At 42.9% G+C, this 18,107-nt stretch overlaps 1 protein-coding gene across 2 annotated transcripts in view; it reads right to left on the bottom strand.

Moving 5' to 3' along the window:
• Positions 1-18,107, bottom strand: part of gpr158a (G protein-coupled receptor 158a) — a 56,282-nt gene that overhangs the window by 23,752 nt on the left and 14,423 nt on the right. For both annotated transcript variants that reach the window (XM_076080638.1, XM_076080639.1), the window contains exons 3-5: positions 5,583-5,685; positions 2,965-3,197; positions 869-937 (exon numbers count right to left, since the gene is read on the bottom strand). In XM_076080638.1, coding sequence (XP_075936753.1) covers positions 869-937; positions 2,965-3,197; positions 5,583-5,685 — 405 coding nt within the window. The remainder of the gene's footprint in view (positions 1-868; positions 938-2,964; positions 3,198-5,582; positions 5,686-18,107) is intronic.

Here is an 18,107-nt window from a genome sequence, read left to right as displayed (position 1 = left end):
AGCGGGTGGGCGGGGAGCTCCGGCGTGGAGAGAAGCCGGGCGCGCTGCAGTGACGGTTAACAATCGTCCTTCTGATCTAACAGGTGAGGTACCCTCTAAGTCCGCCCACTTTTTAGCGGTCCAATCGAATGTGAAGGGTTTGATTTAAATCCCTCTTGTAAATGTCCACCACTCAGATATTCTGTTTCACTGAGAAATATGTCACCGTTCAGAAGCTAAGGACGCTCTAACATCCATTCCTCTGGGACTTTAAAAGGTTAAGATCACATAAAACGTAACGGGAGTTTATTCCGTGTGAAGGTCTGAATGAAGCAGCGCGTGAGGCTGGTCAACAGATGGTGGTGTTGGCCTGCTCTGTGTACATTTAGCAGGGGGTCACCAAAAACGCCCTGGGATATTTGTCTCTGCCAGTCCCGTTTTATCACACTGTGGCTGTGAAAACACTGCTCATCACAGCTCCATGCGGCCGTGAAAAAAGAAAACACGGCAGGTATGATTTATGGACTGAGGTATGCACTGTCTGACAAGGCAAACAATCCCGCTCGGTGCCGCTGATGCAGATACGAAGCTTTGTTCTGGTTTAGATGAATAAGCGACAGCGTGAACCAAAGGTCAAACTGAATGCCAACCTTCAGTCAAGGAGAAGATTTTTGTTTTCAGCTCAAAGGAGCTTGGCATGAGGATTATCAACAAACATGTCGAGAAATGAGCACATGAAAGGATACCCACACACACACACACACACACACACACACACACACACACACACACACACACACACACACACACACACACACACACACACACACACACACACACACACACACACACACACACACACACACACACACGAGTGTCTCAGGCTTACCGGAAAGTAGAGAAGCAGAGCTCCACACAGGATGGCCTCCAGCAGGACTAAACCTGATGCTCGGATACTCTGCAGAAGAAGAAAGACACACCTATTATTAAACTTATCGTTTATGCATCATACTTAAAGCTACATTAACAGAGTTTTGGCTACACGGGGCAGCAAGCTTTTTGGAGATGTGTTTTTGTCTCCTATTCACTCATCTTTTAGCTCTGTTTTGGTCTCCACTAACTATTGATTTTTATGTCCAAAATCACTCAATTATAATGTTCACAATGATAATGTTTTTTATATTTCCTACAAAATGGATACAGGACAGTTTGGAATACAACTCTCACATTGCAGCAGGTCTAAACAAGTCTAAACCAGCAGGAGATGATAATATTCCAGGAGGACTTAGAAGCGGAATGGAGCTTTCTTCTTCGTTGGTTGAAAGAGAACAAAGCCCATTGAGAGCTCCTGCCTCAAGGACTTTTTATAGAAGGGTTCACCATTTCAGGCTCTTTCTGTGCTCCTATTGTGGACGATATTCAACAAAATATCGTCCACAAATTGAAGAGACGCCTGAGGGGGCTTTCAAAGAGCATGGGACAACTGAGTCACTCATTTAAGAACACATGCAAAAGACAACACAAAGCACTGCTCACAGCTATCTAGAGCAGATGAGTGTTTATCTTGTTTTAGATAAATTAAAATCTACAAGCCAAATTAACTGATTTGTTTATGAAAAACTTTTAATTTATTGCAAAGTCTGTGAGAAGCTTAGAAGCTAAGCTCTTAAACTTAGTTTGATAAGATGAGTGGGGATTACATAAGTAGTGTTTAAGTGATGACAAAGCCCTGGAGTATCTCAAACTTTTATCTGCATTATTAATGGCAGCGATCCTTTGTTGAACTCCGGTTGATATAACGCTGGAGTCTTCAGGTGTGAGGGAGATAGAGCCGCTAGATGTTCCCCTGTCAGCGTTGAGGTGAGTCTTCAGGCTAATCTTCACACGTCTAACGCGCAAAACAAAGCCTTTAATTAAGACGATTAATTGAGAGTAACAACTAGAGGCTCAGAGGATTTCATAAGTTTGGTCAAAAGTTTACTTGGGTAGAAAGTAAATCACCACATCTAAAAAAAAACAACTTGTATTTAAATTGAGCTCAGCAGTTCTGTAACACAACACGAGGCTTTTGCCAACGTGACAATGAGACATGTGGCAATGGGCCACATTTTGCAAAATGACAATAAAATGTTCCCCTCATTTAGAGCGTTCTGCACACCTTTCATCCAGCTCATCTTTGTCTTATAGCTAAAAGTAGTATGTGGAGAGTAGTGGCTCGCAATGATGCAATGAGGTCGTTGCTTCAGATTCCTCGATGGCAAAGTGACAATTATATCTGTTAAGGATTTAAACCGCCCCAGAAAGACTCAGAAAACACTGGTGAGAATTGAATGAAAATGTCACTCAACACCTTTCAAGTTGATGTAAATAATAAATTATTTGCTAAAGTGATTGAATTAGACGACGATGACACTGTCAGCCAGGTGCGAACACACAAAACCGAATCAATATTTCGCACTGACACATTTTACAACAGCGATAGATTTGATGACAATATATGATGTGAACTAAACACCAGCATGTATTTCATCTTTGGAAAGTTACATTCCGACATATTCTCCCTCAAAATGAGAAACGTGAGGCGGTCAGTGGCCCCGGGTATCAATCGGAGTCACTTCTGAATTCAGCGCTCTCATTTAGACACACTGGTCGCTGTCGAAGGGGCTGATGTGGAGTTGATCCGCGGTGCCTCGGCTGTTTGAAATGATTTCAAAGCTTTGTGGTGACCGCCCACAAACACATTCACTGGTTTATTGATCCAAAGGGCTTTGATGACCACATGGCCCAGAAAACATCAAACGCGTGACTGATGTGAAGTTGTAATTGTGCATTGAATCTGTGTCTTTTAAACTTTCACTCTTAATGGTGACTGAACAAATTCCCCAAAAGCTGAAGGAGATTATTGTGTGGTGACCTATCTTAACGATTTAAATAACAATAAAGAAAAACAGAGCTTCAGCGTCTCTGTCGTGTGAGGATACATACCTTGTTCCTGCGAAAGTAGTAGACAAGCACCATGCTAACGAAGACGATCAGCATGCAGAGGCACTGGAAGGAGACCACGGCCAAGCGCAGAGCTCCGTCCTCTCGCGCCACACAGGGGGTTTCGTCCTTGCAGTAGGCGCAGCCCTGCTGACACGGCAGGCAGTCGCTGGAAGACCCCTCGTCCGCATTGGGACCGCTGTCTGCAGCTTTGCCCTTTCTCCCCCTCCCCCTCCCTGTCACAAAACAAGATGGAGAAATAGAGGAGTTTAATTCCAAAGCAAGAAGATCAGCACCTGTCCCAGTTATCTTACCGTCATCGGATTTGATCAACCTTCAGTTGTCGTTACTTTTGTTCTCCAAGACAGTGAGTCCTTTACCTTTGCAGGGCAGCTTGATTTTTAGGAATTATGATTTGGTTATAAAAATGGATTCACCTATTGATGTAAAACCTGAGAACCATATTGACAGTGCCCAGAAAACTGGTAAGTAAGTAAGCTAAAAGAAACAGATAAATAATAAATACATTGTTTAATGCTTAAAGTGATAATAGTTTAAACTGTTAACCAGAAAATTATGGAGAAATGATTTAAATTAGTAGCTAAAAGTAATATATAAACAGTTGAAATGTTATCTAAAATTAAGCAGATTGTGTCGCAACAACTACCATTTTCTTAAGTTTCCTTGGTCATTGTGTTTTCCTCCGGATATGAGGCCGATATTGAAAGATAAAGGAGATGAAGTGCTTCTTCGACGGACTGAAGCATCCTGAGTATATATTCTTATCCCTCTCTGACCTTACAAGGATTCATCGACATTGTGTCAACACAAGGGAGATGGATCTATATGTGTGAACATGAAAAGTCAACACCGCCGCACCTTGTTCAGTCACTGGCATATCCTTCAAGGCTGATAACTGCGGCTTCCTTAGAAAAAGCCCACAGAGACACGCCACAACCCGAGTCATTCGTTTAATCCTGACAAGGACGGGGATGATTGGGGAGTCTAAAGACAGGACAGATTGGCTCAAACCATGAGGAAAATATGTGTATTTAAGCTAGGCGCAAGATCTGGGTGGGGAAAGTACACATATTCAAGAATTTCCAACCACTAAATGCTTAAAAAAGAGCTGCTCTGTTGCCAAACCGGACAGCAGTGAAAGCTAAAAACCTCCCAGGGTAAACTAAGGTAAAACCTAAACAGGGACAACAAGAAGCGAGTGGACTTGTTATTGGTAAATCCCCTCAGAGATGCCCATATGGTTGGATAGATAATGAATGGTGGACTTATACAGAGCTTTTATGGAGGCTTTATTGGAAACAGCCATTGTCTCAGAGATTTGCAGGGATTTTGCCTTTAAAAAGAAACTGGCCTATTTTTCAAAGCTATGACTCTGCACACCATTGATCCCTTCAAAAGGACTACTTATCTCCGTAGAAATGAGTCACATCCTTCAGCTCGCTCTCATCGGTTTGTCGCTCCTACCAGCTGACTGACGGTCAGAGGAAGCTAAGTCTCGGCTTCTCCCACATATTAATGTACAAGATCCACAGTGGAAGATGACTGGGAGACAAAGGAAAGTGAGTTGCTCTGGTTTCCTCCGCAAAGGAGTGTCAAGGATGTCCCCTCGTGGATTAACCAGGCTTGTTATTGGCCCCTTGGTGGGCCAGACTGCAGCACTACGCCTCGCTAACAGGCTTGCCTCTCCTCTCTATTATTGTGTTCTCACACACACACACACACACACACACACATCATCATTCATGCAGACGTGCACACATAAACAAAATGAAAAATGTTTTAGGATAAAAAAGACGGTGGAAATGGGTGAGAAAAAGGGTAAAATTGAGACGGGCACAGAGGAAGACGCTGTACGAGGTTTTGCGGGATGAGACAGGAGGGAAAGTGGATCGAAATGAAAGTATGAGAGTGATGGAGGGCAGGTGAAAACCACTGGGGTTCTGTGTCTGCAAAAGCTGTTTTTAATTAACTCACAGCAGACAGAATAAACTGGGAAAAGTAACTACCATTAAAAAGATATTTCCCACCTTGAACCTGATTAGCCTCCCCGGGTACCGGGGCTGCTTCCATCGTCAGACAGGGCAGCGACACGTGCCTCTTTCATCAGCATAGTTATAACATGAAGACGTTATATAACGACACATATTAAAGGTGAACTTGTGGTTCTTTTGATAACAGCTGCTGGTCAACATATACACAGAACTGATGAAATGAGCTCACCTGCTATATTTGTACAAAATGAGAAGAAACAGGAGACAAGACTCGTCTCCTCCAAACTGGCTGCTGTGTTGTTTTTTAACCTTTGCTGGCAAATCACTTAAAATAAATGTGATCTCATAAAACTTTGTGATGAGCTCAAAGTCTAAAATGCATCTTAAGGTTGTGCTGCATGAAGGACACAGAACAGGGTGTCCAATAATAACGACAGAGGAAGCAAAAAAGGATTAAGATACAGAATGTCTAAGTTTAGCATGCTGTAATCTGCCAAAACAAATTCCTCTGATGGGTTGAAAGTGACCTCTTAATAAGTCACCTTGTAGGGGCCGACCATCCTTTATAAGAATACGTGTGAACAGGCGATTGACTCGTCACCGACTTACTGGTGAAGCCGTTGACAGCCACTCTGTTGGGGTGGTAGAAGCCCGTCTTGCAGCGGCACGTGTACTTGTCCAAGATGAACCCGTGGCCGTGGATCGGCGAACACTGCGAAGAGACAAAAAACATGAACATCAGCCACACAGAGAAGACAGTGGATGCAGTTTGAACTGGACTTTCCCTGATAATAAATGAGTCATCAGTCTTCTTGTTATACAGACTTATGAGACACCAATATAGAAGCAATTACAATATGTCAACACTAGAGCAAAAGTAAAGCCTGTAGCCGGGAATCAGAGAAGAGAACATGGGATCAAATGTCTAATTATTTAAGTTGTGAGATTCCTCTCTCTGTCTAACTGTGCCGTCTCGCCACTCAATGATGAATTAGTCAAGCGTCTTCCATTCGATTGAAAGTCTGATAGGAAACAGACTGCCGAGAAAAAAGGAGAAGGGCGTCAGGGGGCATCCTTGGCAGACTTTGTGTGCTGTTGGCCAAATTACGAGATATAATTAATATCTAAATTAAGAACAGGCTTGATTAAAAGAAGCATTAATTCTACTTCTTGTGGGAATGCGATTTTCATCCTCTCTTCTGTGTGAACACATTTGGGTCATTGATGTAAAAAAAAAAAAAGCAAAATGATTTTTTTCTTGCTCTCTTTCCCTAAAACTACATAACATCTTATTTTCACACTAAGCAGAGATGATAATGACTTATGAGTCCCAAGAAACGACGAGGAGCCCAGAATAGCGGCGGTACTTCAGCCGACACTTGACACGCTATGAAGTGTTTTTGGCCCCCGACAGCGAGATCCAGAGGCAGGACCAGCGTCTAAATGAAGCGTGACGCTCTTCACAGCGGACTGGACTCTGCAGGTCTTAAGAGGCGGCTATTTCTGACCCGTCTCTCGAGGTACGAATGCTGAGAGTGCGGGCCCTCCGTCAAAGCCTCGGAGAGGCCCGGCCAGGGGCTCAGAAGCACAAGGTAATTACCAGGTTACAATTCAGCGAACAAGTGCCTCAAACAAACTCCACTGAAGAGACCGAAGCATTTAAAGTGGCACTACACCGATGTGTTGAACTCCTCGTTTGTAGTGGTGACAGTCTTGAAATGGGTCCTTTGCCGCTACGTATGCAGACACTATGTCACACCCACAAGACTGGACATATTTGCAATCCAAGCTTTGCATGTTTTAATGTGTGTTTTTAATGACAGCTGGAGGTACCTGCTCACTCAACAGTCATATTGACCAACCCGGCAAGACAGAGACGTTTAAGAGGCGACTGACGTTCGTGAGCCGGCCTCTCTTTGAATATTGACAGCAGTTTTTATTCAGCACATACAGAGTCAAAGTGTACATTTTGTTTGGGTAAATTTGACAAATCTCCAGGTTAGATGGTGCTTTATGTTGGTGCCTCTCTTTTATGATTCAGGCTGCTGAGTCGTGTGCTCCTTCATAAAACTGGTGCAGCTTTAAATGAGGTCTGTGGTGCAACGTGATTTCCTTTCTCATTCCCCACAGTCGTCTCCTCAGGACAGGTGGAGCGTGCTGCAGCTACTGCCTGCCACTGCTAATATGCCCACCTCACAAAGGCACTATAGAAACAGCCAGAGACAGGTGTGTGTGCGTGTGTGTGTGTGAGAGACAGGGAGAAACAGGAATAGCCCTGACAGTGCATCCCACTCCTGCCTGCTGCGGTGATTGATGCGGGGACTCGGATGTGGAGTAAGTTGAACGAGGGAAGCGGCCCAGACAACGCAGTCTGGCTCCCAGCTACCTGCCATCAGTCACATGGGATCCTAGGAGCCAGACTCATATCAAGGGGCCGTAAAAAGGAGCTTTTGAACCAGATGTGTAAAGGTCTCCACACATGAAGCAATGTTTTGATACAAACGTGAACAGGCGTGCTGGTGATGCGACACATACTCCTACTAATGGCGTCACATTATTTTATTGAGTGAAGTAAGAAAGCAAGAAAAAGTGGCAACGCATAAAAAAAAATGCACGTAAGAAAAAGACTGGAAGTAAGCAAAATTCTATGTTTTTTTTTTTTTTTTATTAGCTAAGAAATGTTTTATTATGAGGGAATTCATTCAAAACATTTGTTAAAGCCTCTAAGATTCAAATAGTATCATCTGAGGTGATGAGGAAGTTAAATGAACTAAACTTCAGCGCTGAAACAATTTGTCGATTAGTTAAAATGAATTGGCAACTATTTTAAAATGTTCCTTTATCAAGCAAAAATGCTAAGAATTTGCTCGATTCCAGCATCAGAAATATGAGGATTTTCTGCTTTTCTCTGTCACATATGTCACAGTTAATGAGATATCTTTAGGTTTGGACTGTTGAAAAAGTCACCTATTGTTCTAGATTAAAATAATTGGCAGATCATACAATACTGAAACATATATATATATAAAATCAATATATCAGTTAAAATCACTTTTCCACATCTTATATGATTACACTATTGTCAAATACACAACAGATATTTAGGGCTTAAAGGATTCCTTGAGAAACACGTTGATGCAATTTCTTTGAATAACATTATTGTATTAAATTTAAGCAATCAAAATGTAGTATTTTTTCTATTGATCCTTTATAAAAGCAAAATATTTCTTATCCAACTACTCGATTAATCGAATAAATCTGTAGAATACTCGGTTACTAAAACAATCCACAGCTATTACAAGGCACCATACTGTTCTAGTGTTTCAAACAGAGCACACGTAGCACTGACCTACTTCTAATATGCACGACAGTTGCTATTAATTATGTTTGATGGTGTTCTATTGAAAGCGAGCAACTCAGGCAGCCATACTGTTCTTTCCATAGTGAGCAGAAGGCGTCGACGTTGCTGCCTGACAGCAGAAATCACATCAACTGATAATGAATCTATATATATATATATACGTCCATATGATTGAGAATAATGCGTTCGACTGCACAGAATCTCCAACTGTTGTTTCTGATAAGATCTATTAAATCTTGAGAACAGTAAATATGATTATTCTCTATGACAGCCACATGTGAGAGACACACTAAGAGCTTGTGTTGTCCTTCCGTGCACCATGGTTCCCCCACCAGCACCGCTCGTTGGTCACATGCCAGCTGTGGCAGCTGTCAATCACACGCACCCTGACATACTAATTGCCATGGTGACATGCGTGTGACCGCAAGCGAGAGCCTTTTTAAATCGGTGTGCGTCACGCTGTCATGTCAGCGTGGTCTGCCTTGTGCCGGAGCGCTTATAAAAAGGACACACACACACACACACACACACACACACACGCACACACGCACACACGCACGCACACACGCACACACGCACGCACACACGCACACACGCACACACACGCACACACACACACACACACACACACACACACACACACACACACACACACACACACACACACACACACACACACACACACACACACACACACACACACACACACACACACACACACACACACACACACACACACAATTTCTCCCTTTCTTACAATCAGTGGCGTTTGTAACGTGGTTGGAATCAATTGATAACAATCTAAAATCAATTAAACTCATATGAGGCAATAAACAGAAACCACAACTCCATCTCAGCTCTGGCCCGAGGGAAGTAGGCTTGAATACTAAGTGGCCAAAGGTATGTGGACACCCCAGTCACATAGTTTACTGTTGGTCTGGGGCCATTTGTCATGATTTGGGCTGGACCCTTAGTTCCAGTTAAGGGAAATATTAACGCTAAAGCATTAAATCATAGTTTAGACACATGATAACCAATTAGGGCTGCAGGACATTGGGAAAAATGACATTGCAATATTTTATTTTTCTTCAACTTATATTACAAAAAAGAATAAAACACAGGAATATTCACCCTACATTATCGAGGGTTTTCACTTTGAGCGCAAAATTAAAGAGGCTACATAAACAATGTTGTGCTCTAGTAAATAAAGATGTCAAAAAGATCGTTTGAGATGTATGAATGTTTTATTTTGTCTTGTATAAACTTGCCTCCTGTAGCTGCATTTTATCTGGTTAACTAAAGGTGAATAAATAACACCAGAAAATGTTGTATTACCCGTGAAATTTAGCCAAGCAGGACTGGAAGGCTAGCAACGTTAGCTGTTGGCAGCCGGCGGGCAGCTAACAGCTAACGTTGCTAGCCGTGAGTCACCTTCACACCGGGCCTTTCTAATCCGACCCACTGGCGGTAGCCATGGAAGAGTATCCGCAATGTCACAACGGAAATCAGAAAAATAAATAAATAAAGTGTTTCCCCCCCCCCCCTTTCCCATCCTGTGACTCACCTCATGACCCTTTAGATTTCTCTCGTGGGCCAAACACAAATCCTGTTTCTACATGAACGTGCACAAAGCCAGATCCACTGAGAAGTGGTTTTCCAAGTTTGATGTGGAAGAACTCTGACCTCAATCCATCACCTCTTGGATGAACTGGGACTACCACTGGGAGGCAGTGGCCAGTTCACAATAAAGATTTGTGAGCATCGTTACTTACACAAACAGGGCCAACAGAGAGTCCTCTCACATGCTCACAAGTACTGCGTTTCCTTTGATTAGCTAAACGTGTCAAAATGAGTGTGAGAGGAAAGCTTGCATGTTGCAGAATTTGTCACAGCTCTGCCCCTTCTCTCCTGTCTCTATATTTCTCACTCATCTCACTCACCTGTCAGCTCATTCAGTGCACCTGTCAGCCTCCCTCCTCATCAGCACAACTCCCCTCACCTGCCTCTATCCAGCCACTAACCCCTGCCTCTCATCAGACGATGTGATGCGATGTGATGTTCGTACGCACGGTTTAAGCACAGATTTGTGCGACTGTTTGAATGATGCCCAGTGTGTTTTATGTTTTGAATAAGTGATCAGATAAAAAAAATTATATTTTCTAAAATGAGAGGAAAGTATGTATTTTATTAGGCATACTTCAGCATCATAAATACTGGTGCTCAGGAAGACAGTGAAGACCTGAGTAACTTTCAAAATAAATTCACTAATTGCATATCCTCTGTACATCGCTGCATTCCACTCCCTGCATAAGAATGTACACACACTACATACCCTTCCTCCTGACATCAAACACAGCAGTTATCTTCCATCACCTTTCTGTAACATGAAGCGGGGGAATAAGAACCAACTCTCAGAGTACAGCACTAATTAATGCGGAGGCCGGTTGTCTTCCACCTGACCAGGAAACCAGGAACTAGCTCAATTCTGCCGGCTAATTAAGGCCTGCCGAGGACTCTCCCTCTTTGAAATAAGCCCACGCTCTTCCGGTCCAGCACAGTGCCTAATCAACCACTAATGGGCCTCTGTAGATATTTGTAATGACGCTACAGAGTACAACGTAAACCCCGAGGAAAGCTCATCGTCCAATAATTACAGACCGAACTATCAAATGCAGAGAAAGGAGGTGAGAAGGAGAATACTTGACTGCAGGGCAATTTACTCTGCTCATACAGTAGTTGTTACTGAGTTTGCATGTATGTGCAGTGTGCTGTAAACTGCTAGTGTGAATGAAGGCCGGCTTCATCCTAAAAAAAGAAGTGTTGCGCTGTTGGGCATGGACCGGGCTAAATAAATTGGTGCTGGATCTGTCTCAGACCTCAATTTCAAGCCTGGGCATTAGTCTAACTGAGACACACAAAGAGACACTGCTGAGAGCTGGATGTGCTGTGGCTCCGTACTCAGGGGGACAGACGGCCAGCCAGGCCTTTAAACGAGGTCAACCAGCAGAAGTTAGCCGGGGCCGAGCTGCCCGGACAGCGAGGCCTCGTTTTTTGGGTGCAGTCCAAAGACCATGAGCCTTTAACACCAGCGAGATAAACACTCTGGCCCGGAGGGAGCTTAGCACTGCCATCAGACTGAGACTGGTAAACACACAACAGACACCACTGGGATATTGCCGTCATAATCGCATTCACAGCTTACGCAAGTCTCAAAGTGAACCGGGTACATATTTATTCCATGTTCGTACGGTAAAATGCACAGTAATGTTGACTCTTGCAACTTGCAACGGACAGTCATACACTCGAGTACATGAGCACAAGAAAACAAGGACAGTGAGTACCAAGGGATCAGGCAATCACAAAGTTTTCTGACATCCTCAAAGCAGCCTCCGGGGACAACGGGCACAAATCGCTGTTGTCCACTCAACCGACACTTCAACTCTCCTCATACAGTAACCGCAAAAGTTCTTCCTTGCTTGAACTCCCTGTCATCCTAATTTGTAACTTGAAAGTGATTCAAGAAAGCCTAATTTTTTCTGTTTTAAAGTTGCTAAAGATCAGAAATCACATCGTAGAGAATAAGCCTTTAAATATAGAGTAAATCTGACCTTCTACCGTGCCATTGATGTTATCTTCGTCAATGCAAAATGGTTGTGCTCAACAAATAATCATGACACCAAACTATCTGTGATTTAACACTACAGATTGAAGATTCTGGGTAAAGAAGCCGTTTTCTGACCTTGTTAATTGCAGCTTTTGTCCCATATATTTTACTAAAGCAGATTACCATTGAGTCAATCGCAAGGGTGTCTGGAATCACCCTTTAGGGACACAATGAGCAGCTTCAATATCAGCAAGAATTTTTGGACTATAACCCCTGATCGTTCACATTGAAAGGACCCAAATGTCAAGAGTATCTGATCCTCCTTGATGCCTCCCTGTGGAGGTTTTCATCTGTTGGTCCAACTGGGAGGAGACCCCGTGGCAGACCCAGAACACACTGCGGGGATTATATATCCCTGCTGGTCTGGGAACACCTCAGGAGGTCCTCGGGATGCTGCGGAGGACAGGGACGTCTGGGTTTTCTTGCTTAGCCTTTCATGGAAAAAGGAAAAGTGATGGAAAATAGATCGATGGTCCAAAATTCTATGCGGAAATAAATGTGTTGGATTTTGTATCTGTGGAGAGTCCCTGTTATTTGTGGGAACACTGAGGCTCAGTGCAGAGTTAGGGTTATATAAACAGCTTAATCAAACTGCAGGAAAGGCAAGAGCCAGGTTACCTTTGTGTTTGTAACATAAGATACCGTCACTCCATATGTTTTTGTCTATATTCCCCACTCTTTCTCAGTCTATTTCCATCCTTTGTAAGCATACAACTGTACTCATTTCACATCCAATCTCATGGGTCTCTAGACAAATGTTACATTCCACTTTTTTTTTTTCCAATCCTCTCCGGACCGAGTGTTTGCTTTCTGTCTCGGTTGGCGGTGTGCTGCCGAGGCTGGGCACAGCGAATGTAAGACTGCGCCCGGGGGCGAGTGTACTCAAGTCTTCAAAGTGTTTCCATGTAAATTCAGAGTTCCAGCATTATCCACAGAGCCAATTAGAGGGACAGTGGTTAAGGAAGGGCTGCACTGCCGAGGGCCCGGGGCCACAGTTAAAACCAGAAGTGTCCTGTGATCTCTCGTCCCACTGCGTTACGGCCAACAGCCCTCAACCTGGACGTTTTCATCTCCAGTACCCCAGAGACAGAACCGCAGGACACATCTCACTGCTGTCCAATGTGGGACTTGAATTTGGTACAGTGGTACCTTGAATCAGTGGTTCTCTTTATTGGGAACATAAAAATGTCCTTGGATGACAAGATAGCGCATTTACAAACTGAATCTTGGCAATGTTAAAGAAAATATTCAAAGTATACTCAAGTATTCTGAACCAGTGTTGGCAGGACATGCCATTGGATGTTTCATTTCCGTGGCGCTATAAAAAACATTCAGAAAGACTTGTTTTTCTTTCTCCAGCGTAGCAAACTTCTAAAAAGTGTTTCCAAGATGTAGCACTCCATCCATCTGCCAAGCTGCAGATCTCTGCTCATCCTTAAACTCCTTAATCTTTCTTTCTACAGTGGAAAGAAACTCACATTTATTGCCTTTTTCTTTTCCCTAGTCTCGAGTAGAACTTAATGTCCTGATCTCTCGCTACGACTTTCTTTAATTAAATCACAGCAAAACTGAAGTTTTAGTATTCGCTCCGGACCAGGTCTCTACAAACACCCTCCAAAAACCTGGGCTTCAATTTTGACTACCAAAAATCCAATTTGATCTTCCTCCTCATCTATGAGGCTTTGAATAGTCTTGCCACAGAATATATTAGCGAACTACTAATGCCGTACACTTCAGGTCCTGTAGTTGTACTTCATCCAAGACTGAAAACACGAGCTGACTGTGCGTTGCTCTCCTGGGTTCCAGGACGGGAGTCAGGTCAGCAGACTCGAGACTGAACTTTTTTCCCGAAGTTTCCCCGACATAGTAATCTGATTGGTCAAGTCTCGGTATCGCATTATATAGAAAAATAGTAAAAACATTATTGGCTGAGATACATGCTAGCTGTGTTTCAGAATAATGGACAGCGCTGTTTACTGTCTGTCTGTGTGTCTGTGTGTGTGTGTGTGTGTGTGTGTTCGTGTAGTTTGCGTCGCTGTCCGTGGTACTGACAAGGTGCGTCGATTTATAGACAGAGAGACAAGGTTACTTATCCTAGAGAGTGAATGAAGAGAGCGAGCGGCATTACCGGGAACAAATCAGTGAATGAGAGAAATAAAACGTTATTTACTGATTGTATCCCGGCGGTTACATTCTACAAACATGACCCACACCTCCGCCCAACCCTGCACGAAGGTGCGACACGACAAGCCGCAAGTAGATCCTCGCCTCGCCCTCCTTTTGTGAGGAACTTTGTTACCTGGGTTTTTATAGTTGCTATGTAAATACAATTTTACTTACTTACTTTACTACCATGCTGCATAATTCACCCAGCAAAAACCTGGATTTGCTCAAATTGAAGGGTGAACATAAATCTGATGGTGCACAGCATTATTCTATTTCCTTCCTATCAAGCCCCCTTATCAACTCTGATGCTTAATCACAGCTTTGGTGAGATCACTAGTAGCTAATTACCAATTACCCTATTTATAGGCTCCTGAACATATACTGTAATAGGCAACCTAGTAAGTACTGTAGTTAATTAGGATGCTTCGTGCCCTTTTCTCCCACTGAAATTACCGAAACGAGATCAGCAGGTTAAAAAAGGCCGTGGCCTGGTGTGAAACTACTCTTAATATAGCTCCCTTATGGGAATCCCTGCCCCACTACGATGCCGTGTTTCTAACAGCAGGGGTATTCCCAAGATGCCAAAAGTCTATTTTTGTCTTACAAAATGCGGCTGGGCGTGCAGATGAAGGGGTAAGCACTTTAGTTGAATGAGTGTAGAGGGAACACCAGGACGGGGGAAGCTGTCAGAGAAACAAGCAGCTAAACGTTACTCGACTAGCGTGAAGCACATTCTCAAAGGGGTTTGGGGAGTTTAACGGAGCACACAGCATGTCGAATGAGCAATCAAGGGCCAGTGAAGAGTGACATATCTGGATGTGATGTAAAACTACGTGCTATCTTAGGAATTTGTGTGTGACTTTCAGTAAAAATATGACCAAGTGAGCTGTTTCATCTCAAGCAAATAAACTCCTGGTATTGATTATCATTCATCAAGGATAAAAGCTGATTCTCCTTTTTGTAAGCAAAGGTTTCGGAGGTAACTTCAAACCAGAAATGATTGAATCATTAAGGTTTTCTAACGTTTACAATGGCAGGAACCTTCAAAAGCACATTTATAACAGATTGTATTACTGCGTTCTGGGAAACACTACTACTCCTAAATGATGGACTGGCTAACAAAAGTAAGGTTAATATGAAAACAAAGATTTAATTGCACATGTTTTTTTACGAGTTCATTTCAGCAGTAGAATACTGGATAAACCCTGCAGTTTCATTTACAGTACTTTCGCCATTTGGAATTTCTCGTAGAAAATGATTGCCGACACAAAAGACAACTCGTTGTGGGACAGAATGGGGCCTAAAACCTTTGCATGCAAATGAAGCAACATTTTTGATTGGCAAATCAATCTTGTTTTTTGACACTCACCGATGAATGAATTTCAGTTGGCAGTCAGTTTTCAAAGTATTTTAAATGAATCTCATCAATTCAACCTGCCATACGTCCCTCTGAAGCCCGAAAAGAATGAACCCGACCAATAAGACCGGCTCTTGTGCACTCAAGTCATTCAAAAGTGTCCATTACACTCTTGTGCTGTGATCCCGGAAATGATTGTTCTTCCGTCGCCGTTCCAGTGCAGATAAAGGACTTGTTACAATAGCTGCCAATACAATGCGTGGCCTTCGTCTTTGTAAGTTACAGACAGCTGTAAGTAAAGATTACAGGACATGAGACAGATGTAAATCACAGAAACAATAGACGACGTGGATGGCTTGTGTTGTGGGTCACCACCTGCGTTTTAAATCCATCTACAACTACAACAACTCAACTACAGCTGGACTTCAACAGGAATCGAGAGAGGTTTTTGGTTAAGGTTCAAATCCCACTTCGGTTAGAGAAATTGCACAGTCATGCTCTTAACGGAGCTAACAGCTAATGCTAACAGAGGTTATGCATTGTGATTCATTCAATCTCTATTCAGTACAAATGAGTACTGGGATTAACTAAATAATAACACTATCATGACGTATTCTAATCTTGTAAAATGTAGTTTTTGCAGAGGAAATTAATAAACACAGTTGTATGAAGGAGATGTTTTCACAGCAATATAAAATAGATATTAGAGAGATAATTATGACCTGTATAACTTCCTAACTCTAGCTCTAAGCAGCTTATAATACATAACTAAAACTAATAATGCCAATAAACCTTTTAATCTGACTACGGGACTGTAGAAATTATTTTTCAGGATGGTTCCAGGAGGGTTGTAAAAAGGTTTGTCTCGAGCCTTGCTGTCTTAGTTCTTAGGTCAGACTTTTAAAAAATCATAAAGAAATTGCAAATGGTGCATCTCTCTCTGTTATATATTATATAGTGGTCATGGTTGGGACTTGGGAAAGGCTCTAGGGAAAGAATGTAGGTCAATATAATGTCCTTACAAGTGACAACAACATGTGAGAGAGAGAGAGAGAGAGAGAGAGAGAGAGAGAGAGACAGAAGGTGAGAGCAGACAAAGCAGGAGGGTAGCAGCAGTTGTGTTAACACTGATGGTGTTATTAATTCAGCAGCACGAGGTACGCAGCGGAGAAATCAGCGTGTGATTGAGACGATAGCCGGCTGGGCCGGGACAACCTTGTGAACCAAGGTCAAGATGTAACAGTGATTTAACAGACAGAGCGCGAAGATCCACTTCAGTTTTTCAACAACAGAGAGAGCAAAAATAAACCACGCAGGCTGGTGAGTGTACAAAACACCCACGACCATGAAAAGTCCCCGGCCACGCGGTGGTTTGCGGCCATATGGGTCGCAAGTCTTGGTGCTAGAATGAGTGAAATTTCAAATGTAATTCTTGGCAGGAGAGTTTGAATCCAAAATGTCAAATGCATTCTGGAAAGTGAATATGTACTTTAGTAAGTTATGAACGGCTAAAAGAAGAGGCAGAGAATGAAGACAAATATGAAGAAGAGGACATTAAGTTACTGGATTCCAGATGATGTGAACTTGATGGCAAAATGTTGAACTAACAAGACTAAGTTACAGCCATGCCAGCGGCTCTCTGTGGCAACATTAGGCTGAATGCTAACCCAAAATAACGAGGTTACCGTGCTGATGTTTAGCAGGTGTAATGTGTACCATCATAGTTTGCCGTGTGTGTGTCTGCACTAAACAAAAAGAACAGCTGGTGCTGGTGAGGATATTATGAGTTGAGCAGATATTTGGTCATAAACCAAAGTATTGCCCAAACTGAAATGTTAACCTCATAATGTCTCTATAAAAGTCATGTAAGTTATTATGATTCATCTTGAAGGGGACAAGAATGTGTGGTGCAAAGAGTTTCATTCAGAACCACAAACGTCAACCTCAAGGTGGCGCTACAGGAAAAGTCAGAGTCTCATCCTCGGATTCATCCTCTGGGGACCATGAATGTTTGCACAAAATCCCATGGCAATCCGTCAAATAGTTGCTGAGATATTTCAGTGAGGACCAGAGTGGTGGGCTGAAATGACCACCCCCCGAGCCTCACTGGTACCATTACTGAAGCAGGTACGAGCCAGACCTCACAGCAGCAGTGGTCTACAAATCAGCTCAGGCGAACCTGGTTACTGTGACTGATTCAAAAAAATCTATGTATTGAGTTTTTAGATTGGAAACTCAAAATCCAGATATTATGTCACAAGACAAATTTTTTTACCTCTAAAAACATCCCATAAATAATCCAAATCAAACATCGGTGAGGTGCACAATACGTTTCTTTACTTATGGTCAAACTCTGAAGCTTTGTCCTCAGTTTATAAATGTTCATTTCTAACCAGCGGCCCTCAACAGGAAACAGTGCAGAGTCAGGAGTCCTCGCCGTGACGGCTGAAGTAATCATTCAGGTTATAGTGTCACGGTCCCCCGAGGGGGCCCCACCACTTGTTCTGAGCAATAAGCTAATTGATTGAAACATTCATCTTCGTCCAACAGCCGCGTTCTCGTATGAAAGGTGCCCCCCAGGGCGGC

The sequence above is a fragment of the Anarhichas minor genome, unplaced genomic scaffold, assembly GCF_050575085.1.
Source record: "Anarhichas minor isolate MPS153535 unplaced genomic scaffold, ASM5057508v1 ptg000074l, whole genome shotgun sequence".
NCBI classification, from domain to species: Eukaryota; Metazoa; Chordata; class Actinopteri; order Perciformes; family Anarhichadidae; genus Anarhichas; species Anarhichas minor.
This window is presented reverse-complemented; position numbering and strand designations above follow the sequence as displayed.